The sequence below is a fragment of the Ambystoma mexicanum genome, chromosome 7p (genome assembly GCF_040938575.1).
Source record: "Ambystoma mexicanum isolate Mex_15411 chromosome 7p, UKY_AmexF1_1, whole genome shotgun sequence".
Classification (NCBI taxonomy): Eukaryota; Metazoa; Chordata; class Amphibia; order Caudata; family Ambystomatidae; genus Ambystoma; species Ambystoma mexicanum.
In genome coordinates, this window is record NC_090939.1 from 881,977,527 (window position 1) to 882,005,267 (window position 27,741).

A 27,741-nucleotide genomic window follows, 5' to 3' on the forward strand; every position below is an offset into this window, starting at 1 on the left:
CCTGGTTCCTAGTCAGGTTCCAGATGAAATTGTCTCGGGCCATAGTCAGTTTGACGATTTGAGACAGTCACTGCATGATGCCAGTGGACTGGACACCTCTCCGGAGGTGGAGTTTTGTAGGCCTGAGCCTGGCTCTCATGCCGATTCCTCGTACCGGCGCCTTATGGCTAGGGTTTCTGAGTACTTGGGATGGTCTGCTCCCCCAGGGGAGTTTGTGCAGGATGATCTGACGGACATCCTTGATGTTGGTCCCCCAACTGATCCGGTACTGCCGTTCCATATGGCTTTACAGAGAAGGGTGGCGGCGGCTTGGACTGCTCCGGAGAGTCTCCCGGCGGTGGGCAGATCCTTGTCACGAAAATACCGTCCAGCCAGTAGCGACCCCTGCTACTTGACCAGGCACCCCACTCCGGAGAGTTTGGTGGTGCAGGCGGCCACGGCCCTGGCAAAGCAGGCGTCGTACCCTACCATCCCTCCTGATAGGGACGACAAACGTTTTGATGGCTGGGCGAAGAAAGTGTTTTCTTCTGGTGGTATGGCGCTTCAGGCGGCCAACTCCATTTGTGCCTTGTCTCGTTTCACACACACTCTGTGGAACTGTGTTGCATTAGTGGCTGAACATATTCCCGAAGGGGACGAACGGGATGGTTTCCTTGCTATGGTCCAGGATGGTAAGGATGCCATGTGTGAGTCCGTTCAGTCGGGTTTGGACTTAGCTGAATGCGTCAGTAGGTCCATGGCGGCGAGCACCGTAATACGCAGGTTTGCCTGGTTGCGGAAGTCGGGGTTTGCTCCTGATGTGCAGTCCCGGCTCCTCCATGCCCTTTGACGGTGAACACCTTTTTGGCAGCAAGGCTGACGAGAGCCTTGAGAGGTTGCAGACCTCAAAAGCTGCAGCGAAGTCGTTGGGCGCTGCAGTTCGCCAACCTCCGCCTTTTCGTCCTAGGGGACAGCAGTGGAGGGGTGGTTCCTTTCGCTATTACTCCTTCAGTAAAGCGAGAGGAGCTGGCAGTCAAAGAGGCCAACGCAGGGGTACCAGAGGTGGACGACAGGGTACCCGTGGTGCCAAGGCCGCTCGGGCAGTTGCCTCTTTGCCCTCAGGTAACGCCGCAGCCGCTCCCATTCAGTCATGAGGCCATGTCCCATGGTTCGCCGGTTGGGGGAAGGCTGGCGCAGCATCTTGTAGAGTGGCAAGCCATTACTTCAGATGTGTGGGTTCTGGAGATCATAACCCACGGCTACTGTCTTCCCTTTCGGCACAGGCCTCGCGACAATCCACCGGGGAACCTCTCTTTGCAGAGTCCGGATCCGCTCCTTGCACAGGAAATTCAAGCCCTGCTGGAGAAAGGCGCCATAGAACTGGTGCCTGTAGCGGAGAGGAACAAGGGATGGTATTCCCCTTATTTTTTGATTTCGAAGAAAGACGGGGGATTGAGACCCATCATGGACTTGCGCGGTTTGAACAAACTCCTCAGGAAGGACAAGTTCAAGATGGTTACTCTCAAGTCCTCCAGGCCCTTCAGCTTCAGGACTGGTTGGTGTCACTCGACCTCAAGGATGCTTACTTCCATGTGCCGATCCATCCCAAGCACAAGAAGTACCTGAGGTTCGCGGTTGGCGACTCGCACTTTCAGTTTCGGGTCCTGCCATTCGGATTGACCTCCGCCCCGAGGGTTTTCACCAAGCTCATGGTGGTGGTGGCAGCGCATCTCAGGCAAGGGGGGATTCACGTCTCCCCCTACCTGGACGATTGGTTGATCAGGGGGAGCTCTCCCGAGCAAGTCCTGGATCATCTGTCCGTCACCTGCCACTCCCTTCACAGGCTGGGCTTCTCCCTCAATTTAAAGAAGTCCCATTTGAAGCCAACACAGCGGCTCCAGTACATCGGAGCACTGCTCGACACTTCCCTGGGGCAGTGTTTTCCTCCCCAGGTGAGGGCTCTTCACATTCAGCAGATGGTGCACAAGTTTCAGCATGCCCAGACGCTCCCAGCGTTCGAGTTCTTGAGGTTGCTCGGCCTCATGGCATCCTGCATTCTTCTGGTGCCAGAGGCTCGCCTGCGGATGAGATCTTTGCAGTGGGCGCTCAAGACGCAATGGTCGCGGTCCTCCGGCAGGATGTCGGACCCGGTTCAGGTGCCGCCCTCGGTCGCCCGGGACCTTCTGTGGTGGGCCGTCGAAGGCAACTTGATGAAGGGGGCACCATTTTGGCTTCCCTGGCCGGAGGTGATGATCGTGACGGATGCATCCCTCACGGGTTGGGGAGCTCATGCCAACGGGCTGACAGTCAGCGGTCGTTGGTCTCCGTCGGAGTCCAGACTCCATATCAATCTGTTGGAGCTGGGGGCCGTCAGGTTAGCCCTGAAGGCTTTTCTGCCGACTGTGCGAGGAAAGAGTGTCCTGATCCTGACGGACAACACAGTGGCCATGCACTACCTCAACAAAAAGGGGGGGCAGGGTCACTTCCTCTGTGCAGTGAGGCGATGCAGCTCGAGTTCTGGGCCATCCAGCAGGAAGTTTCGATCTCGGCAGTTCATCTGGCCGGAGACGAAAACGTGACGGCGGACGCTCTGAGCAGGCAGAGCACGATCTCTCACGAGTGGGAGTTGACTCAGGAGATTCTCCTGGAGATCTTCGCCCTTTGAGGGACCCCTCAAGTGGATCTCTTCGCCTCCAGTGTCAACCGGAAGTGCGAAAGGTTTTGCTCGCAGGAATTTCCTCCAAAAGGAGCTTTAGGAGACGCATTCGTGGTGGAGTGGTCATTCCTGCTGCTGTATGCGTTTCCTCCAGTCCCTGTCATCCCGCAAGTGCTGCGGAGGTTACGGAAGTTCGGTTCCCGGATGATCTTCATTGCTCCGCCGTGGGCTCGGAGGACGTGGTACCCGGACCTTCTCGACTTGTCCATCTGCCCTCCGCGTCGTCTTCCCTACCGAGACGATCTGCTCTCACGGGAGGGGGGTCAGGTTCTCCATCCAGAGGTCAGATCCCTCAACCTTCACGCTTGGCTTCTGAAAGGTTGAGGTATATGGATTGGGACCTCCCTGAAGACGTGATGGAGGTGTTGCTTTCGGCCCGAAGGCCAGCAACAAAGTCTCTGTACCGTTGCCGTTGGCGTAAGTTCTGCGACTGGTGCAGAGTTCAGAATGTGGATCCTTTTGCATGTGACATCCCCATGGTTCTGTCCTTTTTACTTTCTTTGGCCCACAGGGGCTTGCAAGTGGGTACCATTAAAGGTTACCTGGCGGCGCTGTCCATCTTTAAGCGCTCGTCTGAAGAGTGTTCTTCCCTTTAATTTCACAGTTTCTGAAAGGGCTCACTAATATGTTCCCTCCGTCACCTTTCCTGGTGCCCGGTTGGGATTTAAACCTTGTTCTTAAGTTTCTTATGGGTGCTCCGTTTGAGCCTTTACATTCTTGCCCTTTGAGGCTGTTAACTCTGAAAACTGTGTTTTTAGTTGCGGTTACTTCCGCTCGCAGAGTGAGTGAGTTACAGGCACTTTCAGTTAAGCCACCCTTCACTGTATTTCACAAGGACAGGGTTGTCCTTGGAGTTCGTCCTTCTTTTCTTCCGAAGGTAGTGACGGAATTTAATTTGGCCCAGAAGGTTGTTCTTCCGGCATTCTATCCTCCTCCGCATCCTGGTAAGGAAGAGGAGAGGCTCCATAGGCTTGATCCTAGGAGAGCTTTAAGCTTTTATGTTTCACGCATGTCCCGGGTCAGAGTGGACGATCAACTCTTTATTGGTTACGCAGGAAAGCGTTTGGGGCAAGCTGTGACGAAACAGACTTTTGTCTCGCTGGATTATTTTGGCCATCTCGGAGTGCTACCGCTTGGCGGGTAAGGACCCACCGGCTGGCTTGCGGGCCCATTCTACCAGGGGTATGGCTGCGTCTACTGCCCTGCAGAGGGGTGTTCCTATTCGCAACATCTGTGATGCCGCCACCTGGGCTTCAGTACATACATTTGTACGTCACTATTCCCTCGATTCCATCCGAGCACAGGTTCTGGCCTTTGGCAAGGCGGTCCTTTGCTCTGCTATTTGATTGGCTATTCTAAATTTTGATTCTAAATTCTTTCCCTCCTCCTTGCTCTGGTACTGCTTTGGGATTTTGTCATAGATATGGAATACGTCGGAGGACCCAATCCCCTCGAAGAACAAGTTACTTTCTTACCTGGTAACGTTTTTTCGATGGGATGGTCCGACGACGTATTCCATATCGCTCCCGCCCTGCCTTCCCCGCTGCAGAATTTCTTTTGCGATTGCAGCTTACGTTCCGCAAGGCTTTGTGTCTGACTGGCAGTTGACTAGTGTCACACGTTCTGGGGGAAAAAACTACAACTGAGGCTACGGGCGTCGTGCGTCCTACTTATCACATCGGATGACGTCGGACGTCGGAGGAGGCCCTCGACGACGGCGCATCGACGTCATCGACGCAGGAAGCAGACGCCGAAAAAAGTTTCCGAAGCAGCACAGCTGTGGTGATTACATGTCATAGATATGGAATACGTCGTCAGACCATCCCATCGAAAGAACGTTACCAGGTAAGAAAGTAACTTGTTCATCTATTGTCACAACCTGCACCTTTGGGCTAGGAAGTCCTGGGAGAAAAACTGATGGTTCACACCAACTTCTGTTCCGCCTCAAATATAACACTATTTTAGGCAATCACTAAGGTTGAACAATATGACCTAATGCCCTAGTCAGGAAGAAAGGAAATCAAAGTTCTTTAAATTAGAGGACGGTAGATGTAAAACTCTGCTTCAAATTCAGATCTATCCACCATTGGGTGTTTTGATCTTTTTGTAAGTACAGCAGTTTCTCGGATGTGGAAATGAAACATGGAGCCTCACAGAAGGGTTGTCTACTGTTAAGGAAAAGTTGCATTCACTGTGTCAGAAGGGCGTATTTCCCCAGAGTGTGCAGGAAACGGTCTTGGACAGATGACAAATTAGCCACAGTGAGGGGATGAGAAGGTCTCCCCTTTTTGGAACAAAGGGAGAGAGACTTAGGAGACATAGAATCTGCTGAATCTATTGCTCCCATAGCTTTAGTGTGCAAGGGGCGTGTTAACCAAAACATAAGTTGAATGTTACATTTTCTAGACATTGAGATATCCGAGTAAATGGGTAAAGTTTCCCTAAACTCTGGTTGATGTACCATCAAATTGGGCTGATTACAGACTCAAAGGAATTTTTACCTGCTTTCATTTCTGACTTTGAATGCCATTTGGGTTGACATCCTCATCATCTGTGTCGGAAAGCGATGTGTAGACACCTTTTTAGGTTGCTTTAAAATATGCTATACACCTCAAAGTACTGGAATATCTTCGGAGGGCCTTGTGTGAAAGCAGGCTCGTGATGAAAGCTGAAAACGGTCTGTACTTTGGACATTCCAACACTGCATGAGAAATAAAACTCCATTGATATGGTAAAAAAAGGTGCATCTGGCATCCGTGTTATGCAAACAATGTGCTGTAAATTATAGGACTTGGAGTATTATTCAAAGTTGAACCCCTACCTGGTCCATCGAAGTAGGCCACCAGGTTTGTGTGGTGGAAGGAGCAGCGGATCTCATTTGATAGAACCAATGTGGATATTTTTAACTCTCCAAGATTCATAATGCTCACCTGACCCACTGCAGTCTGTGAATGCAGCAAAATTAGATTGGTGGGAGTGGTGTTGTCCCAATTCGAAGACTCCACTTATCTGAAAGTGGCTTTTGCTTCAAGGACACTAAGGCCAGCATAGATCAACTATTTCATGATGGATAAATATAGCATGTTAGGGGACATTTGAACATTGAGAAACTGCTTAGGCTTCATGTCTCACACTTGGCTCTCAGAGAGTATCTCCCAAGGAGCCCTGAGTTGAATTGGTATTGGACTTTATACGGCTTTCGACACGCTATGAAAGGATAGCACATTTTCCATTGCCATGATTATTTTTTCTGAATGCTTTGTCAAGTTTGTGCGCTAAAGAGCCACAATTAAAGTATAGAATTTCAAGACTGAATGATTTCGTAGGAAATAAATCTCTGAAACATTAGGTATGGACAATGTGGTTCAGCTCAAATAGAAGTGTTTCTGGGGGTGTGGGGGAAGGGAGTAGATACAGGGGGCAGGGGTCCAGCATAAAACACTACACTTCCACCATGTATCATACCCAAGTGAACAATCTTGTGGAACATGTTTATAGGTGTGTGTGTGGCAGGTTATAAACAAGGGAATTCTGAAAAGAGAAGTATAAAAGATGGTGCGAGGACTGCAACACTTTGCGCACCAAGCAGGAGTCCCTTGCTTCAGATTTGCAAGAAGATTCCATACGTGGGAACTATGGAATTGCTTGATGGACAGGAAAGCATTGTACAACACCTTGGAGATTGATGTGACAAAATCTGCACATGCATTGCACAGGTCAACATGGGCAATTAAGGAATGTAAAATGACATAGATGGAAAAGAGACCCACTTTCAAACTGTGGAATGTAGTGTAAGTGAAGAAGCTGGGACACACCAAAAAGTGTTCGTCAAAGTTTGGTGCAGCAATGTGGGCATACAAATGTTCAAGTCGGCACTCTGGAAAGAGGATGGTAGAGTGTGGAACTGTGACTTCTAAGCGCTATTATTCAAACAAAATGGAGCATCTGAGACTGAGTTTCAAGATTGCAAGTCACATTATTAATATACACATATAAAACACTCGAGCAGACTTTAGGTTCAACCGCGACCAGTATTTCATGGAGAGTGGAGAAGTGTAGTACCTGAACGGTTCAGTGTGTTGCTTTTTATACAAACTGAGCCTGCATCAACGTTCATTTGTTTCTTTCGTAGCAGATAACACAATTATTTTTAAACCACACACAATTCATCCAACCTTTATCTAATCTCAAGTGGGTAAAGCAAACTGCATTCGGCAGATGTTCTTGCTATGTCAAGAGTCTTTTCTTTGCTTATGGCTCAATCGTATACTTCGTCCACCAGTTCACGGTCAGTGACTCATGCTTGAGGTCCTTAAACATAAACCCGCCTGCCCTTCGTTCCAACAATGGTAATCCAATTTTAGCAACCTTTCATAGATACCTGTTATGATTTTGATAAGAATGGAAAGGCTGAACACTATGGTTCAGTGTGTGATTAACCTCTGCTTAGTGCTGTCAGCCTTTAAATAGTATTTAACCAAGAGAATGAAACCGTATTGAGACAGGTTTTCTTCCTTCGCTAAATGGGAGGACCTGCCTTCAATCTTATTTAACGTAATTTTATCAGTGAAGGCCAAGAGACTTTAAACATACATTCTACAAGGATCTAGTCTTTTCTTGTAATAAAACGTTCTTGCAATGACTAACAGAAAAGGCCACAAATACATTTCTACTTTGATTCGTCTGGTGAAATTGACAACTGCAACCCTTTAAAACATTGCAAGAAAACACGGTTTTGATCGCAAAAATGGATTAGCCTAGGCTAAGCAAATGCACATATTCTATTCTAACTGAACATTCAACATATGTTAACATAAGCTGCTTGTGGCACCAGTAACAGCTCTATATACAATGGCCATCGATATGTAGATGCCCACAAGTGGTGAAGTAGCGCCTGGTTCTCGGTGTGAATGCTGTCATAGGTGACACTCGCAGTAGACTTTGATTGCGAATGCATCAGTTGAGCTGGGGTTTTGTAGTGTGATGGCTAAGGTTTATTCTAACCAATAAAGTCGCGCCTGCACCCTTCTGTTATTTAGTTGTGTACTTAACCACAAAGTAACTGCAAAGAGTGTCAAATATCTGCTTGGAGATCAATTCTTTGGCTTCTTTTGGCATTTAAGCAGCGTTACCGAGGGATTGCTCATGGATCTAATTGTTGTGCTGGATATTAAGACCAATGTGTCAATAACATTCTGAGTCATTTGAATGTTGACACTTCAGTTTAAAGTAGATGCCATCACCAATGGAGTACCAATGGAATGTTCTGCAGATTTTGGGGACGATTGAATTTCGAAGGCGAAGAGTAACTTACACATTCTACATTTCAGGAAGGGCCTGCACACCATGCTCTTCAAAGAACATTGCACTGATGGCATCATTCGGGCCTGCTTCTCCATCTTGCATGCTCTTTCCCTCTTCACACTACGCATTCCATTTGCCCCCTGCCTTACCTGTAACTCCCTTGGTGTGTTACGTGTGTACAGCACTCTGTTGCATCACAGCTAGTTGTGCACTTAATAAACAGATGCCATTGAAATAGCTCCATTGGAGAATATAGCAGGGACACAGCAAGAGTTCTGGGGGTCTGGTAAGTGTTGGAGGCGTTTTGGTGTTTAGGATATGAGGGCATCAATTGTGCAGTCAAGGATATTTACCCTAATACCCAGAGGGAGCAGTTTACCAAAAGAGGGGGAGACTGGACAGTTAGAGGGACATGCGGGACGGGTTGAAGAACCGTGAGTTGTTGTACCAGCTTTTGTTTTTTCTCTATATTTACTTTGGGTCAGCAGGGACTCATCCAGTAGTCAATGACAGTCATGTCGTTAATCATATGATTAAGGAGCAGGCACTGGTCGATGGTGCTAGGGACAGCAGAGTGCTCTTAGTAACCTCCACAATGAAATACTGAATTAAGGAGAACAAGGTGGAAAGGGAGTTATTGGGTGTAACAAAGAAAGGGAAAGTGGGACCAGCTTTAGTGGAGACCCCTGTAGAAGTTCAGAGCTGAAGCAAAACCTACTTTTTTTAATTGTTGCCTTTTGGATAGAAAGGATTGGACTCTTTTTCTTTGTTTTTTTTGTTTGTTTTTTTAAGGGGGAGACGAGGGGATTTATGCATACAAGGTTTGCCGCTCCATCTGGTGTATGAAGGGACCAGAAGCTTCATAGCAATCGAGCTTGCAAACGTGGCATTTGCCGTGTGCGTATGGTACTGGAGGGCCTACTGCATTGGTTTCTGCCAGTGCTGATGAGCAACTTTTGTGAAATGGAGCTTCTGTCGTTACAAACCTGGATTCTTGTTGAATGGCGCATCGCCACTTGGTGTTCCAGTGACATGATGATTGTGGGCAAATCTGTTACAGCTTTTCACTCTTGTTTAACAATATCTTGGACACCCTCAACAACGACAAAATATCATGACTCTACCTGCTGTGGCCATCCGTCAGACCGGGGTGTGCATCAGTGCTGGCTAGACAGTCAGTGCAGAACTTGGATGTCTTCACTGTATGACCAGAAGTGAACTGCTTGGAGGCAATCATTGCATATGCCCCATGCAATACCCACCTCACCAGTAGAACTAATGGAGATCAGAGGCAAACTAACCAAACAATATATTTGTAGCCAGATCTCTAGAATGAATATCCACAATTGGATATGTCTCAGAAGGTACTCCTGCGGACGTATTGTGTATGTTTTATTAAGATCTGCTTATTTTATTTGTGCTGGAATGTATTTTATTGCAATTTGTGTATATTGTATGTTACCTAAAGACTCAGTAAGTCCAATAAAGGTTTATACAACAATATCCATGATTGCCGAACAATGTCTACTATCAGATTTAAAAAGAAAACACAAAAAAACAGGATGCTGACGATCGTGCCCCTATTGAAAGACCGAGTGCTGCTACTTACAGCTGCCACTATGTGCAGATCACTTTGGATCTGTACTAATGGAATTACAATTGAATACTTTGGAACACAGGCACGGAATTGGCTCATACGCAGTCGATGTCCTGTCACATGTAAGTGCTTATTATTTTTTTTAAACCTTAGTCTCTATTAGAAATTGAAAACATGTAGTATACTGTTGTACCGTTATTACTCAATTTGGGGTTGCATGTAACCATTGGGCCAATGAGGACCCTGCTCGAACAGCTGCATTGCATGTATCCTGTGGGAAAATAAATGATTAAGACACTAACATTAGGTTTGGGTGTAAAAATATTTTATTTAGGGTTTGTGTAATTGTTTAACCTTACTTTATAACGTACCTTTTTATGTTAATGGCCTAAAGCATTCAGCTCGAAAGCAGGGTGGAATCTTCTGTAGGAACGATGGGCCGCTCTCCCCTGCTCATAGGAATGGACTGGGCAGATGAAGGAACTTCAATGGTAAAAAATGTTGGGAGTAACAATCTGACGGGTGCGAGCAGGAGGCTGGTGAGGGAGCTCCTTGTCGAGCCATGGCCTCATTCCTCCCCACGCACAGGCTAGAAAGATTTTGAAAGCTTGGTTCTCGTGAGCAGAGCATCTCTGCATCAATCCTGGGCTGTGCTGCATGCCCACTCTCCCTGAGACCAGTCAGATAAGCCGAGAGACTAGCCCATGTGAAGTCGGCTCGGGAGGGCCAGATGCATGGGGAAGTCCCAGCCGTCTTGGCAATGGTTCCAGTGCACTTGGCTGCCTGGAGCCGCGAGGGAGGGCCACCTAATGCAAATATGTCATGGACCACCTCCTCACTGGGCTTGAAGATCTTCAGCATTCACGCTGTAGCGCAGAGACGAACGGACGGGCCCACCTCCCAACACTGCACAGGAGCATATAATGGAGGGGATGGGCCCCGCCACTAAACTCCCAGAGGGCGAGCAAAGTGCGTTGAAGGCAGTGTCCCCATGGCAATGGGGTGCCTCCAGAAAAAAAATAAATGCACACCGGGGCATGTTAGGGAGTACAGCGCCCCCCACGGGCAAAGTATCGCCATGGTGATGAATAAGACCTCACCGAGCATGGCAGCAATAGGCAGGGGGAGCTGCCTGAAGAAAACCTCTGTGCTAGGCAGCACAACTGTGATTGGGCCACCACATCGGGCACAGGGTGCAGCGGTGAAGATAAAAACCTCACCTTGCCCATTACAGGGTCGGTGCCCCATGTGGTGCATGTGACACCGCCATGAAGGTACAATACCTTGGGGGCGGTCCAGCCCCAGGGAAGCATCCGGTATCGGCAAGCCCTGCTTCATATCGCCCCTACAACAGCAAATGTACTAATAAGGATCTAGAGGGCCCAAGGTGTGACAGACTGTAGCAGTCACACCCATATAACTGATATGTATACAATTGTCAGTGTATATAGTGTTGTATGTATTTGTGTATGCTTATTTATTCCCATGTCTGTGTATGTACTTGTTTATGGAGATTTATGTATATGGTGCTCATATAGTAGTTTAGACTAGAGTGGGGGTGGCTTATGGTTGTTTAGGTTGGGGGAGGGAAGGTGCATGCACACTGGTGGTATCTGGTTGATAAGAGGTGGCCTGACAAAGGTCACCTTGGGAAAGGGGCTTGCCCATTGGGGTCATAATCTGACCTGTCGTCCTCAGTGGGTGACTTCAGGTGTGTACGGTAGGGCCAAAAACCAATATGGAAAAAACAGTGTGGAAGGTCAGTCAGCTCCGTAGATCTGAAAATGCTCTTGACACGCCCATATTAGATACAGTTTTAAAAGAGTAAAACCACAAAACATTTGTTAGATATATCAAGTGCATGTTCATCCCCCAGTCCTCATTGGTTAGTACATATACAAAAATCTAAACACAACCTATGGAACCCAAATCCATTGGTTGGTAACCTACCCGTGATCATTCAATCCCGCCCCGTCGGATGGCCTAATCGTGTAGTATTCGAAAATACTCAATTTTGATTGGAAGGCATTAATGATATTGCTGTTGCTACAATGGCTGTTTCCCATTGGCCAGGATATTCATGATATGCATGCCCCCAGAGATGACCCAATCCTGAAGTGAATGTGAACAATGAAGTTAATACCCTATTGGTTACAAAATGGACACAATATTACTTTCTCATGAGACCAGACAACTTGGCACCCCTCAGCGGCTTTCCGACCTTGCAGTTGTACATTTCACAACCCCTCCCTTCTTGAAACATGTTGCTTTCTTAGCACACATTCTCCTATATCTCTCTTGGGAACCAGGTGGCTTCATAAAACGCAGCCGAGATACTGCTCTCGAGGGCTTATTTCTTTGATTTATTTGCTCTATTCAGCCTATCAGCTTCAGTTCTAATGGTCCTACCACTTCTCATTCGGGGCAGTACACCACAACCTCTTTCAATATCCTCACTAGGTCTTGCCTCTCAGCCTTGTTCACACCAAAACTTGTCCTTCTCTGCCATTACATTTATGTAGTGTTGGAAGCATTGCGTTACCCATCCCCAGCATTAAGCATCTGACAACAGCTAAATCTTGCAACAATAACCAATCCTTGTGTGGTGCTTCACCCTTCCTCCAAGGGCCGTGGTAATCTGGGTGCGTGCAGGGGAAGCGGGAATACAATCTAACTAAATGAATAGGACCAAACCTCAGAAATACAGCCTAGTACCCTGAATGGCAGAAAGCTACAGATTCTAAAGGGCCTAGTTCAAAATGGCAGGACTCTGGTTAATGTGATAAGTGGCTTTACGCTAATAAAGATAATGGGCCTCATTATAAGTGTTGCAGTAAGGCAACAACGGCGCCGGTAGTGCTACCAGCACCGTTGTTACCTCGCCGCAACATTACGAGTCCTGCTAGCGGCGGGCGCTTTGTACACCTGGTCACACCAGACATGTAGAGCGGCACCCACGAGCAGTACCGGTGGTAGCAACGGCCCCGTTATTAACGGGGCCGTTGTTACCATCCTCCCCATTCCCATAGAGCCCTATGGGTGCTCAAATGGGAATGGGGACATTCCGAGTCTCGCGAATGGGAATTATCGGGCCCTCAAAGGTCTGAATGGCCCGGTAATTCCCATTTTGCAGGACACGGACCCGAGTTTGGGGGCAGCAATGCCGGTAAAAACGCCATGGCTAACTCGTAATGAGGCCCAATGTCTTTCCTACTTAATGCTTGCACTTCCTAGCACTTCAGCCACACCCTCAACACTAACAAAAGCTTTCCCAACCACAAAAACACATTTTATCTCTATCTGCAAACAAAACACAACCTAACAAAATGATGCTGGCTAAGAAACCCTTGAAGTGGCATGGGCCTAAACTCTAAACATAATTGCCAGAATCTTTTGCGGCAGTTAATGGTCTGTAAAAATGTGTCAAAACGAAGTGCAATTCACACATGGACAGAAATGGTAAACAAAAGTCAAAAACCCTGACCTTAGGAGGACCAGCTCTTCCTGCTAATAGAATGTATGCAGCCTGTACCTCTTCATGTTTTGGATGTTGCTTCTGCATACCAATAGATGGGTGGAAGGGAGTCTCTCCCGTCGGTTAAGAGTCCCACCATGACCCCGCCCATGAAGGGTGGGCTAGTGGAGAAATCACAGCAGGATAGGGGAAAGGGTGTTTTAAGCGGATTAAGGTTAATTTGTTTTGAATTAAAAAGGGAGTCTGTTGTCCATCTTAAGGGTCTAAAAAAGAACTGTTTTTCATTTGAAGGGTGCCCAGAGCCCCTCTGCTTGCATGTGGTCAGTGGGTAGGAAGGGATGTAAGTGGTCACGAGGGGGCCAGGACATGAAACACCAGACCTACTTGTAGATTTGGTCTTCTTCTTCTGTTATGATTCAGCGTTACAAAATGTGTATTCTGTGCAGGAATAGCAATTGATCCTCTGCTTTGCACTTGAAATGACCTGACCTAATAAAATGTAAATGTATGCGGTTTGTGATGGGAAATGCTAAAATGCAGTATCTAGTCAGGAGCTTTTGCCTAGGAGACTAGGTTATCTGCAACTGGTCAGTAGATTAGCTAGTTTCTTTCTTTTCCAGTCTGAAGAAGCCATTGGTTTGTATACCCCCGTTTTGTGCATTGTAGCGCATGCCAAACTACTATGGGCTTTTCTGCTTAATTTATTTCCAGTCACTGCATTTTGCATTTAGTTATTCAGTGTGATCCTTACACATGTAAAGGGCCCCAGGCCTCTGAGTTAACAAAGTGCTAGACTATGCCTTTCAAGATTTTGCCACGTGGAATCTCAGTGGTAAGTCTTGGAGCAGCATCATTGAACCGTTTGAGTGACTGTACGAAAACATTTTGCCCATGGGTCCCTGGAATTTCTGAAAGGTGGCGGGTGGGAGAGGGCTGGAGTATCAGTACTTCAAGCCCCTTTCCCCAAACGAGACATAGATGCAACGTGAGGCAAAATGAAACTACTACTCATCGTTGACTCGTAGACATACTGCAAAGCGTGCTTCCTCAGATGGGGTTTCTTTCGTCTAAGTTGGGCATTGTTTACCTGTATAACCTCCTTGCATACACTGTCTGCGCGGTCCTTATTTAATGTTTCCATTCCCTGGACGGGAATGTCCTGTCATTTTGCTTCCTTGGCTTTCTATCTCCCCTTCCTTTCTGCTGACCTGTGCCTTCCATCTTCTAAATTCGTTTTGTGTCTGTTTTTTTCCCTATCGCTTGTGCTTGTTCCGTAAAGCCACTTTTGATGGGTTTGGGTGCCAAACAAAACAAACATAAATTGAATTATTTACAATCCTCTCATATGTAATTGTTCAACTACTGACAGTCATTATGCTTAATTCCGTCTCTGTAAGCAAGGTTATAGGATCTGCAAATGGAAATGTGATTGAGGTTGTTGGATTACCACATGTGTTATTGTACACCAAATTCTCCATGAAATGAAGTGTTCATCTGCCCTCCGAGAATCGAACTTGGTGAAATAAAACTTGATTTGGACTTGGTGCTTGTTACCTTAACACTTAACATACTTTCTTTGTTTTATGTCTCTAGCCCCTTTTATGGAGAAGATTTTTACTGTGAAATTCCTCGGAGTTTTCGGCACCTCTCCTTTTACATTTTCGACAGAGATGTTTTCCGCAGGGATTCCATCATAGGTATGCTTTTTGATAACTTTCCACCTGACTTGCATCTAAATTTCTGTGTGCTCACTTTGCAAGCTGTGCCAAGAATTGCCCAAAGCATAAGCAGGATATGTTTATGGAATGACAAATGTACTGTGTTTCTCATTTCGTTTTTACAAAGATTTCTATTATGTTCCCTTTCCTCTCGTTTTAGTCTGAATAATTTAGGTTCTCGTGAACACAGCTTGAACCAGCTATCTGGGCATGGCGCACAAAGCTGCAGGGAAAAAATGTTGGGTTGTAAGATACTTGCCACATTAGTTCTACACATGCACAGAGCACACCATTTCTTACTAGCCAAGAACCCATTATCACTAGCCAGTGGTTAGTGCACATTTTGAACCCTGCAAAGGTTTAATACTTGATATATTGTAATGCCTTCCTTATGCCGCAGTTGAGCAATGGAAGGGCCTCTTTCTGGATGGGTTTAACCTGTGTTCCTGGTCAGCAAAAATTGGGGATTGGCGAGCATTTAGTTCTGTTGAGAAACCAACCCCAACACAGGGAGTTCCTTCCCTCGCCAATCAAGGGGTTACGCAACAAACTGTTTAACAGATTATTTTCTTTAGCCCCATCGCCGACTGATATCATCCCCTTAGATTCCTTTCCCGTGAGCTAACAATGAGCCAAGAACCAGGACGGTGTACGGGAAATATATTATTTATTTAAATAGAAGTAATAGAAATTAGCATGAAAATGTCAAACATCACTTTATCCGTGGCACAACACAATGAACGTCTCTCAGCATACATAAATCACTAAAGTGAGTTGAAATGAACACAATCACAATTCTTCACTTTCTGCAAATTTCACTTCAAGAAATAATTACACAGATCAATAGTGAAAGCAGTTATCATGTAGTGTTGTGCAGTTTTGGTTTTCCTGCGGGCTTATAAGGCCAGCAGTAGGATTTCAAGATTGGTACAAATACCTATGGCAATTATGATTTCACCCACACTTTTGTTTTCAAGTAAACACATGGTGATTTAGCGGTTTGTTTTTTCAGACCCTCCTCCCCCTACTTTGGTCTGTGCTGGGGGAAGTCGGACAGAAAGATTGGATTGATATTTGGGGGATTTCAGACCCCCCTCCACTGAAATGCCTCTGTTGGAAGCTGGATAAAAAGGTTGGACTGGTTTAAGAACAAAAACACCCCTCTTCCTAAAAAGTCGAAGTCAGCAGGGCAACAAGGATTACCCAATTAATGTATAGGCTATACATTTCAGCACACACTGGGAAGTGAGCTTTGTTAATTTCGAATTTTAACAAAATTCACACAGTAGTGTTCTGCCAAATGTGGAATTACTAACATTTATATTTTTAGTTAAATAGGCCAAGGATCTACACAGCCACCCCCTCCCACCACTGTCCCCCACTATAAAGGCAAAGCAATCGGACTCCCCCACCTTTTGGTCTCCAGGGCTCAGTTCTACTTGCATAGAAAGCCTCTGTTCAAAGTTCAGGAAAGCCAGCTGCATCTAGGACACTCTGGAAAGACAGGGCAGCTGGTCACTCCACTCTCAAAGTTGGTCTCCCGCTCTCCACCAAAGGACCGAGTCAGCTTTGAGGCCTTCCTAGAAATAGACAGCTCCACCCAGATGCACTCAGCAATCTCATCTGGTGTTTCCTTACAGCTGTCAGATGGTGTCAGCAGCCTTCCTGGTGGTCTGTCTGTGTATCCTGTTCCTGTGTGTCCCTCCTCCTAGTGCAGTCCCCCTTATATAGCAGGGATGACACCACCAATTTACAATCTTGGCGGAAGTACCCTGCAATAATTCCTGTAACTAGGATTGGACAGGTAGCATTCTCTCTCCTCCCAAACCCAGCCTTCAAGTCAGGATTGGTTTAGGGATCTGGAGCAACCTATGTCAATTCCTACTTGTAATCACCATTTGTTCTCCTTTCAACTTTTTGGCAAAAAAGTATCACCTCTTCATAATCTTACTACCAACTGCCATAATATACATATCTTCTGATTTAGCTAATCATGGGAAGTTAGATAAGCCGACCACTAAGTCCATACGATGTAGTATGGCCATGTGGCACCTTTCTGCTGTTTCCATAAAAAGCATAAGTTATGAATATGTTATTGCCCATATCCCTAATTTTATTCTCCACTTGTTCACCAACTCTCACATTTGTAACATGTTCAGAACAGCCAGAAACCTAGTTTAACTGGCAATTGCAGTTCCCCGAGTCGCAGGTGGATGAATTTTATATCTCCAAAACCGTCTGGAAATTATTTAAAAAATGGTACACAGATTAAGAAAATCCGCCCTCCGATTGCTTGGAAAAAGGCCTAAATGATGATGGTCCTTTTAAATTGTGAATCTTCATTTGGCATAAAAGGCACTTCTCCTGCCTTCTGGCCATTTGTTTTCACTTGGTCAGCGTGCAACCAGACTATTCATTTTTATCAGTGTTTGTGTTAGAAGCTTGCTCTTTGAAATTGTTGCCCACATTTTCATATATATTGGCCATGCTCCAGCCAAGGGGAACTTCTCTTGCAGTCATTGCCTTCAGAGCCAGCGGGTCTGCAGAACACTGAATTTCAACACCTTTAGCAGGACACTGTATTGCAGTTGTTAATTAGATGGGAGATGCGACATCCAGACTGGGAGATTTCCTTCTGATGTTTCCCACAGCCAGCAAAAGGGTTTGTGTTGGGCTGACATTTTTTTTATGAACACAAAGTGGCTTTTCAAATGTTACTGGAGTTTTGTTTGTGAAACCGAATATGCATTGCTTTTTGTCAACCCGCACATCATGCCTTTTCCCAGACATTTTTATGTTAGCAGGGATGCATTTTCACATTTAAACTGCTTTTATTTGTACACACCTGTGCAAGCCATTTTTCTGTCACTGTTTAAAAATCCTGTTTCCATGTGACAGGGACATGTCATTCCTCCTTTTGTAAATTAAAATGCTGCTTTGCCTTTGGTAATGACAAGTAGTCTCCTTTTCCACATGGCTCTTTAATTGTACTTTAAAAAAACAAATGCCAAGCCATTTTTGTTTGTTTTCAAAATCCTGCTGTTCATGTGAAAGGGACTTCTGTTTTGGGACCTTTGAATACACCCCACATGCCTCCCTCCTGTTCTTCCATGCCTCTTTGTTGGGGAAGAGCAGGGCAGTGTGGGGTTCCATTGGGCGTAATTTCCTTCATTAGGCGGTGGGCACTCTAGTCTTCCCTTCCCTCTGTGTTGTGGGGCTATGGCTTGGCACCCTCTTTTCTTTCTTTTGGGAGTGGGCACTCCAAACTACCCTTCCATCTTTGGGTTGGAGGATATGGCACAGCACCCCCTTTCTTCCTTCCTTTCCAGGTCCCTGGGATTCTCACCAGACTCCCCTCACAACCAGGCTGGAAGTTAAGGAGGTTAGTTCTCTAATAAAAGATAGAAAAAGAGTTTCAGTACTTTTTACACACATTGCCACAGAACATTTACACAGAATTTACAATTATATAACAGGACATTTTCACCATTTCACAAAACATATTTTATTTTCTTCATTTGTACAATACACCAAGTAAATGACTCCCTAATAAATATAAATATATATATATATATGTATATATATATATATATATATATATATATATATATATGAAAACCCCCTGAAATTCGCCAGTTAAGAGTGCCGTCCAGGAAGCGATATTCCGCTTTCTTTTTTCCTTCTCTTTTTGTATTAACGCGACCGACCGCGTATGGGACGGGCACCCATGCACTGCTTAATGTTTTTTGAGCAAATAAACTGAGGATTGAGCGCGTCGCAAACAAGTCGGAAGAAATCGTTGTTTTTTGTTTATCGAGGATCCGCAACGCAGCCGCCCATCAGAAGCAACGTTTCGCAGAGTAAAAGGAACGGAACTGACGGAGGACAGAGAAGCCGTGCATGCACAGTTCTACAGCAGCACCATTCGGGTCGGAGGACACGGGAGGTATCTGTAAGGTAGGCGGTGCACATGGCACGTGTGACAATGTCTTCCACAAAGTCTGTATTAATAAGGGATATATAATATAAGATTCCCGGATCTCTGCATTTTGGAAGCTTCTGATGACATTGCATGTTATCCATTCAGTTATCAAAGTCGGTGTCCTGGAACTTCGTGGCTAAAACACGGATTTTGCCAGAAAAAACAGGACTTTTTACCTCTTTTTAGAAAAGGTAATATTTTTCACCGTCTTTTCATACCAGATACGCTTTTTACAAAAATTGTTTAGCATGGTGGACAAGGAGCAAAGCAGAGATGCGGAGGCTTCCGCTTTGTTCAGTGAAAGCATTAATCCAAGGAAAAGCATGCCACAAGTAAGGGCTGGTCAATCTAAATCAATACAACAGTCCATGGCATTACTGGAAAAATTGCATAAAAAAGAAACAAATAAATGGTGGGAAATTAAATCCTTGCAAAACTATATTGACAATAAACGGATACCAAGGGGTCTTAGAATTTTGACTATTCCAACATATGAAGATCCGTATCCCCAAATGCTACAGGAATGGGGAGAAGCCACAAATGAATGCTCTTTTAAAATGCTAGCAACTTTGGTGAAATACGCCAAAAGTGACAGATTAAAAGCCCTGAAGGAAATAGAACTATTGGAATCAAATGTATATATGGGTGCAGAATCTAAAACAGCTAATGAGCTTAAAATACAGATGGATAAAAACATCAATAAATATGAGGAAGAGATAAAGGAAAGGAAACAGAGGAAATTCCTACGTGACAAAGAGGACTATGCCACTGGAAGGATTTATACCTTCTCGAAAAAATATGATTCCATTAGAAAGGGAATACAAGATCAAAAGCAGAATTCGACCGTAGTTTTTACAGAAGAGGAATCGGAGATAGAAATGAGTGCAAGTTCATCCTCGGATATTTCGACCTCAAGTGATACGAATGAACCACTGCCAAAATTGAATTTTTTAGAAGAGATGAAACTCCTGCATCAGGTCGGGAAGAACACGCAAGGCAGGAACCAGTCGAAATATACAAGAGGAAGAAAAGACGGGGGAGAAGGGGCCAAGGCAAATCCAAAAAAGAGAGACCAATCCGGAGCCCGGCAGACACGCTCTGGGAAGGTCAAGAAACAGAAGCAATGATGATGACTCAAAACGCACAAGTCGTCAATTTGTCAGAAAGAATATTAACAGACACAGAAATTCAAGTCTTGTCCAAAGGTTTATCTTTTTGTCTGACATCTAACTTTGATTATACGCAATGCAGAGTGGACTTACATCTATTCATTAGAAAACTTAGGCTGGCAAAATTCTTTGCAGGAGTTGACATCAACGATATATCCTGTCACTCAGAATTAGAAATACCATCGGCCCTTACCATCAGAGACATACCAGCGTTGTGCACTTTATCAGAATTACAAGCAGACAAAGATGAGACAGACTTGAGCACATCTGATTTGGCATGGTCCTCCAATATACCGGAAAATCTCCCTACCAACATGCCTGCACCAAGCACTTTAAAGAAAAAATCGAGATTTATCCCCCCGGCCAACAATATGGCACATATAGACCTTTTTGAGGATCTAATCATAGACGATTTGAAAAAACTGGCCTCTGTCAAAAAGAAAATATATCACAACATAACTTCAAAAGAATTTATAGCTATGAAGAATTTAAAACAAGATGGAACAATTGTCATACGGTCATCAGATAAGGGAGGAAATATTGTGATTTTGAAAACAGAAAATTACAAGCGAGAAGCACAACGGCAATTGAGACAACTGGATAATTATGAGAAGTTACCAGCAAATCCTTACAAGGCTTACAAAATAGAATATGATCAAAAGCTTAAAATATGGCATGAGATGGGCCTCTTGAATACACGAGAAAAGGCTTTTCTTACAAAGGAGTTTCCAACATTACCAATAATACACTTTTTACCAAAAATCCACAAATGTAAAAGAACACCACCAGGAAGACCTATTGTGGCATCTATTGATTCTCTATTGGAGAATACGTCAAAATACCTAGATCAATTCTTGTTTCCATTTGTCCAGACACTGCCATCATATGTCAAGGATACATCTGATTTCCTCCAACAAGTCGATCAAATACCGTGGAGCCGGGGTATTTACTAGTAACGTTAGATGTAACATCTCTATACACATGTATCAAACATCAAGAAGGAATGGAAGCCATCAAAAGCTTTCTATCTAGCAAATCACTAAGTTTTAGAGATCATTCACAAATGTTATTGGACATGCTTTACTTTTGTCTCACACATAATGCCTTTATGTTTGACGGCCAATATTACAAACAATTATGTGGTACAGCAATGGGCACGACGGTAGCACCAACATATGCGAACCTATTTATGGGAGCCTGGGAAGCAAAACTATTCTCAGAGGAAACATTATCAATACATACCAGCAAAGTGATCCTTTGGCGCCGTTATATTGATGACCTATTTATACTATGGGATGGCAGTGAACAAGAATGGATGGTTTTCTTTAACATCTTGAATACACATGATACCAATCTGAAATTTACCGAACAACATGATCTTTCAGAGATAATATTTTTGGATATCAAGATCTCAGTAAAGAATGAAGTACTGATGACGGAAACTTATAGGAAACCAACAAGCACCAATTCACTGCTTCATGCCAAGAGTGCACATCCGAAATGCCTAAAAAATAGTATACCCTATGGCGAATTCTTAAGAATGAAAAGGAACTGTAGTGAAAACGAAACCTTTGAAAAAATGCCAAAATCACAGCAAACAATTTCATGGCAAGAGGTTACAAAAAATCGACTATCAATAGTGCATTTAACCAATGCACGAAACAGACAAGAGCTGAAATTTTCAGAAGAAATAAGGAGAAAAATGAATTGAAGCTACTGGAAACAAAACCTGACAATATACGCTTCATCACAACTTACAATAATGGGGCTAAAGACATTCAAAAAATTCTGGCCAAACGATGGGCGCTATTACAGAGAGATCCAGACATCGCAGGCCACATTCAGAAAAATGCTAGTGTGACTTTTAGGAAAGCAAAATCGCTCCAATCAGAACTATCACCAAGTCTTTTCTCGACCCCGACACAGATATCAAATCAATGGCTGTTAAGCAATCAGGGTTTTTTTTACAAATGTACCAAATGCAAGGCCTGTAAATATGGGGTGTCCTTGAAGAACTACATACATCCTCGAACTAAGAAGGAAATGACTATCAAGAAACATATTACCTGTGTAACAACTTATGTGGTTTATGTAATAACATGTGGATGTAATTTATGGTACATAGGCAGTACGAAATTAGAAGTAAAATTGCGGATCCTGCAACATCTTCGTGCGATTAAAAACAAAGATCCAACCTACCCGCTAGCCAAGCATTTTGAGGAAAAACACAATGGTGATGTCTCCACGTTTAAATATTATGGCATAGATAAAATCTTACCAAATCCGAGAGGGGGTAATTGAGAACTGAGATTGAGACAAACTGAATGTAAATATATTGTGGATTATCAAACAAAATACCCAGATGGTCACAACAAGGACGAGGAACTCTACACTTTTGTGGGAAATTAGAAGTGGTTCCTAGAATTTTGTGATGTTTTTCGAATTATCTGTCTTATACCTGTATATTAGTATATGAATCCTTTTTTCTAGACTATGTGGCCATTGCAGGTCTGTTTTTCCTTGACATATGCTTTCTTTTAACACACTGTTTTACACAACAGTCCTTACATTTTTTAACATGTAGGAGGCCCCTTTTTTTAAAAATCATCACATAGATGTTTGTTGAAATACGATTGTTTTTTCAATCCTTTATAGGCTCTCATTTTTAGACACTTGGTAAATGCATCATTTTTTATCGTTTCCTCTCTCCTCTGTCCCTTTAAAAAAAATGCACTAAGCACCTTACTTAAATAAGAATACCATTTTTCATAAACCGTGTCAAAATTGTAAGATTGCACTAAATACTTTATCTGTAACGCTTGCCATACATATAACACAGAATATTTGCTGTGATTAAGCAGAATGTATCCATAAACATCCTAGTTAAGTTATATACAAAATGCATTAAGCACTTTATCTAAATAGGAACACCATTTTTATAACTAGTGTAAACTTTGGCAAGATTGCTATGTGGCACTTAGCACTTTATTTATATCATTAGTCATTTATATGATATAGAATATTTTGCTGCTATCATGCATATTGCACTTTATCTTGCATTGAAGCAACAACAGAGGGGATGAAATATTGATTATTTAACTGGCCATTGCACTATATTCTTAAGGATGAAAAATAACCATGTTTTACACCCTGTAATACTGAGAGTTAATTGTGTTGCCAAAAAAAGCATTTTAATCGATGCTTTCGTGCACTAAGCACTTTATGTGAGATATTAAAGACTTGACAAATTGGAAACATTGGCAGCTATAATGCACTTTGCACTTTTGGTAATGACATTCTAGATTTTTGCTGTGGTAATTTAAATGGAAATGGATTATTCTCAAAAGAACGTTTGGTCATATTTTGAAGAATTTGGGAATACATGATCTGTGGCAATATAAATGTTTTAAAATATGTGGAAACACACATTGTCATACTGCACAATGCACTTTATAGATATGGGGTTAATACAAATGTGACAAAATAATAATACAGATGTTCTGAAGATATTGCAAGGGTGGCCCATGATTATTTGATGGGCGTTTTTGTAACATTTTTATAGCATTTTTAGAAGTAACGTATTGGATGCAGAATATACATGTATATGCTTTACCATTCCAAGATGTCACCCAGAGAAACATACATTGGGTCTGAGAAGGAAACATAATGGAAAGTAAAGAAGGTCTTCTTTCTTGCATGCACGAGTGTTTAAATGGGAAGCCTGTCTTTTATGTTTACAACCAGACGAAGCCCTTTCGGGTGAAACGCGTAGTTGTTTTTGTTCTCTCCTGTGCAACTTGTCCACTATGCTTTACAAATAAAGGACGTTTGATGGAGATCCTTTTTTTCTGACGTGTCTGGATGATTTTTAATGACTAAGGAAGAGTGCCGTCCAGGAAGCGATATTCCGCTTTCTTTTTTCCTTCTCTATATATATATATATATATATATATATATATATATATATATATATATATATATATATATATATATATATATATATATATATATATATGAAAACCCCCTGAAATTCGCCAGTTATGGTAGGCTAAGCAACCATAACTGCCCGCACTACCGTGCACTGCTAACACTAACACCCAGGACATCAAAGATGACATCACAAATGTAGCCCCTTCGTTTTTATTCACTGACAGTCAAACTTAACTTTCAAAAGGTATTACATTTATAGATATTGCTATTCTCACATGTTCTTACAATACTTTCCTTAGAATTGAATCGCATCTTATGATGGGTACATATATAGGGGAAAAAGCAGGCCTGAAGCACAGCAATCATTTTTGTGCGTGAATACAATCATGTAGATTATACACTGTTGCTAATGATACTGCCTCTTGTTTGCTTACTTTAATCTCCATAGATAAGCCCCATATTTGTATGCATTGTAGTCTATTTATGTTTTGTCTGTATTACTAGAAATATGTGGTAAGTGTTGCATTATTAGCAACTTAGTACATGTTTCACAGACCAGAAAAGTCTGATACAGAAGCATTCACCTTTTTATTATATAACTTTGGAAAATTACAAATATAGCACCTGTGTAGTGTATGCTGCAGCCAATACCTACATTTCTGTATGAGTAGGTTCCTGTACCAGAAAGAACACTGCAATGGAATTTTCTTTAGAACACTACATTGCGTGATGAAGTATGTAGTTTATTACACATGTCCCGATAATTCCTGATACTTTTTGCCAAAATTACATTCACAACCCCTTATCTGAAAAGTAAATGCACATGTGATGTCATCAGTGATGTCATCAATGACTTTTGTGATGTCATCTTTGATGTCCTGGGTGTTAGTGTTAGCAGTGCACAGTGGTGCGGGCAGTTATGTTTGCTTAGCCTACCATAAATGGCGAATTTCAAGGGTTTTTCGGTTTTACATTGAACCATAATGTGACGTTTGTAAAGTTTTTAGTGAATTTCATAGTATTTTAGTAGGGCAACTGAACCATAACGTCTCTTTAAGAAAGTTTATTTTACAGAATTTCATAGTTTTTTAGTAGGGCAACTTAATCATAACATCCCGTTAACAGTTTTTTTTTACTGAATATACACTTTCATCAAGTGAAATTGGGAGATATGTACTATAAATCCCTTACTTTATATACATTTAACATAGAACATACTGAACCCCCACGCTAATGATATTTGAAAGGCACGGACAGAGCGCCTGTGTGCGGACGGGCGTGGACGAGATCAACACTACCCAAACAGTCGGGGGGTATCTGAAATTGTACTATTGTGCCATATGAAAAATGCACAAGTTTAAAAAAGAACACAAACACATTATAAGTATTAATAAGTAACCAATTGAACCTACACGTCTCAAACATTACCCATGCATTTAATTACCATGTAGAATGAAATGGATTGTACCATAACAAAAAGAGATGCCTCCAACGTAATTACCTCACAGAAACTGTGCAGCCAGGAGCGGCAGTAGATGCACACAGCACAATTAAAACAAATTACAAGGAAATAGTAAGTGAACTTCATTTTTCATGTGTGTGTACTTTTTTGTATGAGGTGCAGAACAAATAATGTATTTCTGTTTTGACACTGAAATGTGCAGTACTTTGGAGTGGCTGGAGGAGAATTTTCCACATGGGGAAATGTCGGAAGATAGCCATAATAATGGTACACACTTCTCTGCATAAGCAAATTAATAGTCAGAATTTTATGGGCATTTAACATATATATATTTATTTTTAACAGACCAGGTTAAAAAAAGAAGAAAGTCCACCGAAGGACACAGAGCAAGACAGCCTGAAACGGAAAGAAGAGAAAATGGACATACTAAATGATGATTTTAACGGGTTAAGGCAATTTGTGGAGGAATACGTGAGGGGGAAAATAAGAGATCATGTGCCACCTCTACATGTCCCCCTTCTCCATTTCCTAGTGAACCATCCCCAAACCCCCAAGAAGAACAAACGTTTTGATGAAACATCCATCCCTTCATCCCCTCACAACCAGCCCGTGTTGAACCCTAATTCCCCTATATTTGTTTCAGTGTCTGCTTCCCCCTCTTTCTCTTGATTGATGTATGTGTGTGTATCAAACATTTTTTTATGTTAGTTGTAGTGGAATGGTTTGGATCAAAACATTTTTTTTTAAAAAGAGTTAAAATGTCAGCACACAGCGCGCCTGTTCGGGATGGCCATAATCAATATAATATGGATGTTCTAAGGGTAATACACCTACCCGTACCATTGCAAACCAAGATGGAACTGATCTTAGAACGCACCAGCTGTCCAAGTTGTCCGTAAATGGACAGAATGGGGGCGTCCTAAGGACATTATACCTCTCCGTACTGGTCACAACCAATATAAAACTGTTCTTGGAACACACCAGGTGTCCGGGATGTCTGTAAATGAACAGAATGAGAGTGTCGTAAGGACACTATACAGGTCCGTACCGTCCGCAGCCAAGATGGAACTGTCCGTAGAACAGGCGCGGTGGCCGGCATGTCCGTAGTCAAACCAAATAGGTGTCCTAAGGACAATGTACCTGGCCGTACAGTCAGCAGAACATCTACACACATGCGCACCACACCCATAAGTACTGCGAACATCGCGCCTGTCTGTAACTGTCTGCCTCACTTGCGTCACACTTTTAATTAGTTTCAGGACCGGAACACTGTCCTTGGAACACCTGCGCGCATGCGCACGTCCGTTACTCTGCATTTGGTGTCAAGCGGGCACCCATTTCCTTTGCGGATGTGTTCACAACGTCATCATGTGACTGCACCCACGCTGAGCGTGTGGCCTAATTAGCGCAGTTTGTCTGCTTCCGCAACATTTCAAAATAACTTATACAGACATGGGAAATTATTTTACAGTATAAAATCACCATTTCACATGTCCCATACAATGGCCTTACCTTTCAACGTATTCTTTAGAATTTTTGCAATGCTTTTGAGTGTTCGATATGGTCACGAGGCGCTCCCCTCCACCCCTCTAAAAGGCCACACCCCCCAGCTCATCTCCATTGTACTTCTGGCTATAGTGGATTGAGTTTTGCTGCCTTTACTGCTGTAGCGAAGATTAGCCGACCAACCCTAATGGCATCCATGGCTGCTGTTGCTTCATCAGCCTCAGCACCACCCCTAAACGCTCCACCGCCACCACCTCCCCAAGGGCCTGCAGAGGGAAATACACGTGCGGATGTAGAGAGCGAGGAAGAAGAGAATGAAGTGGAGGAACTTCGCACTATAAGCACTCGCCGGGAGTCGTGGGTGTGGCGGTTGACTGTTTTTGGAAATGTACCAAAAGCATGTGCGAACCAGGTCATGTGTAACCAGTGCAACTTGGTGCTGAGTCGCAGGAGACCTGGTGCGTACAGCTTTGGTACGACAACCATGAAGCGACACCTAACTTCGTTCCACAGTGCTGACATTCGCAAGGTGGTACCATGTGAAGAACCTAGTAGGTTGAGTTCCTCCGCAGCATCCTCTGTGTCCGATCCTCTCACCACAAGAGACACTCCTGTGGGAGAGCGCATCCCTCCAGCTGCCTCACAGGCCATTCGCAATGCTGTTGACCCTTACCTTTCGAGGGTCACAATATTGTGTATGTACTGCGACGCAGTACTCTGCAGGGGAGAAAGTCTTCGAAGTGCTTTTGAGACCACAGTCACGGAGCACCAGAAGAACTGCTCCCTACCTAAGTAAGGCCCACCCTACATCTTTCTCTCTCTCCACCTGCCCTTTCTTATCCCCGTGGTTGGTGTCCCTTACTTACCCTCCTTTACCCTCCTCTCCTAGTGTTGTGTGTAAAA

At 43.7% G+C, this 27,741-nt stretch overlaps 1 protein-coding gene across 2 annotated transcripts in view; it reads left to right on the forward strand.

Moving 5' to 3' along the window:
* Positions 1-27,741, forward strand: part of RASA3 (RAS p21 protein activator 3) — a 1,503,746-nt gene that overhangs the window by 585,442 nt on the left and 890,563 nt on the right. For both annotated transcript variants that reach the window (XM_069637121.1, XM_069637122.1), the window contains exon 3: positions 14,665-14,768. In XM_069637121.1, the coding sequence (XP_069493222.1) occupies positions 14,665-14,768 (104 nt within the window). The remainder of the gene's footprint in view (positions 1-14,664; positions 14,769-27,741) is intronic.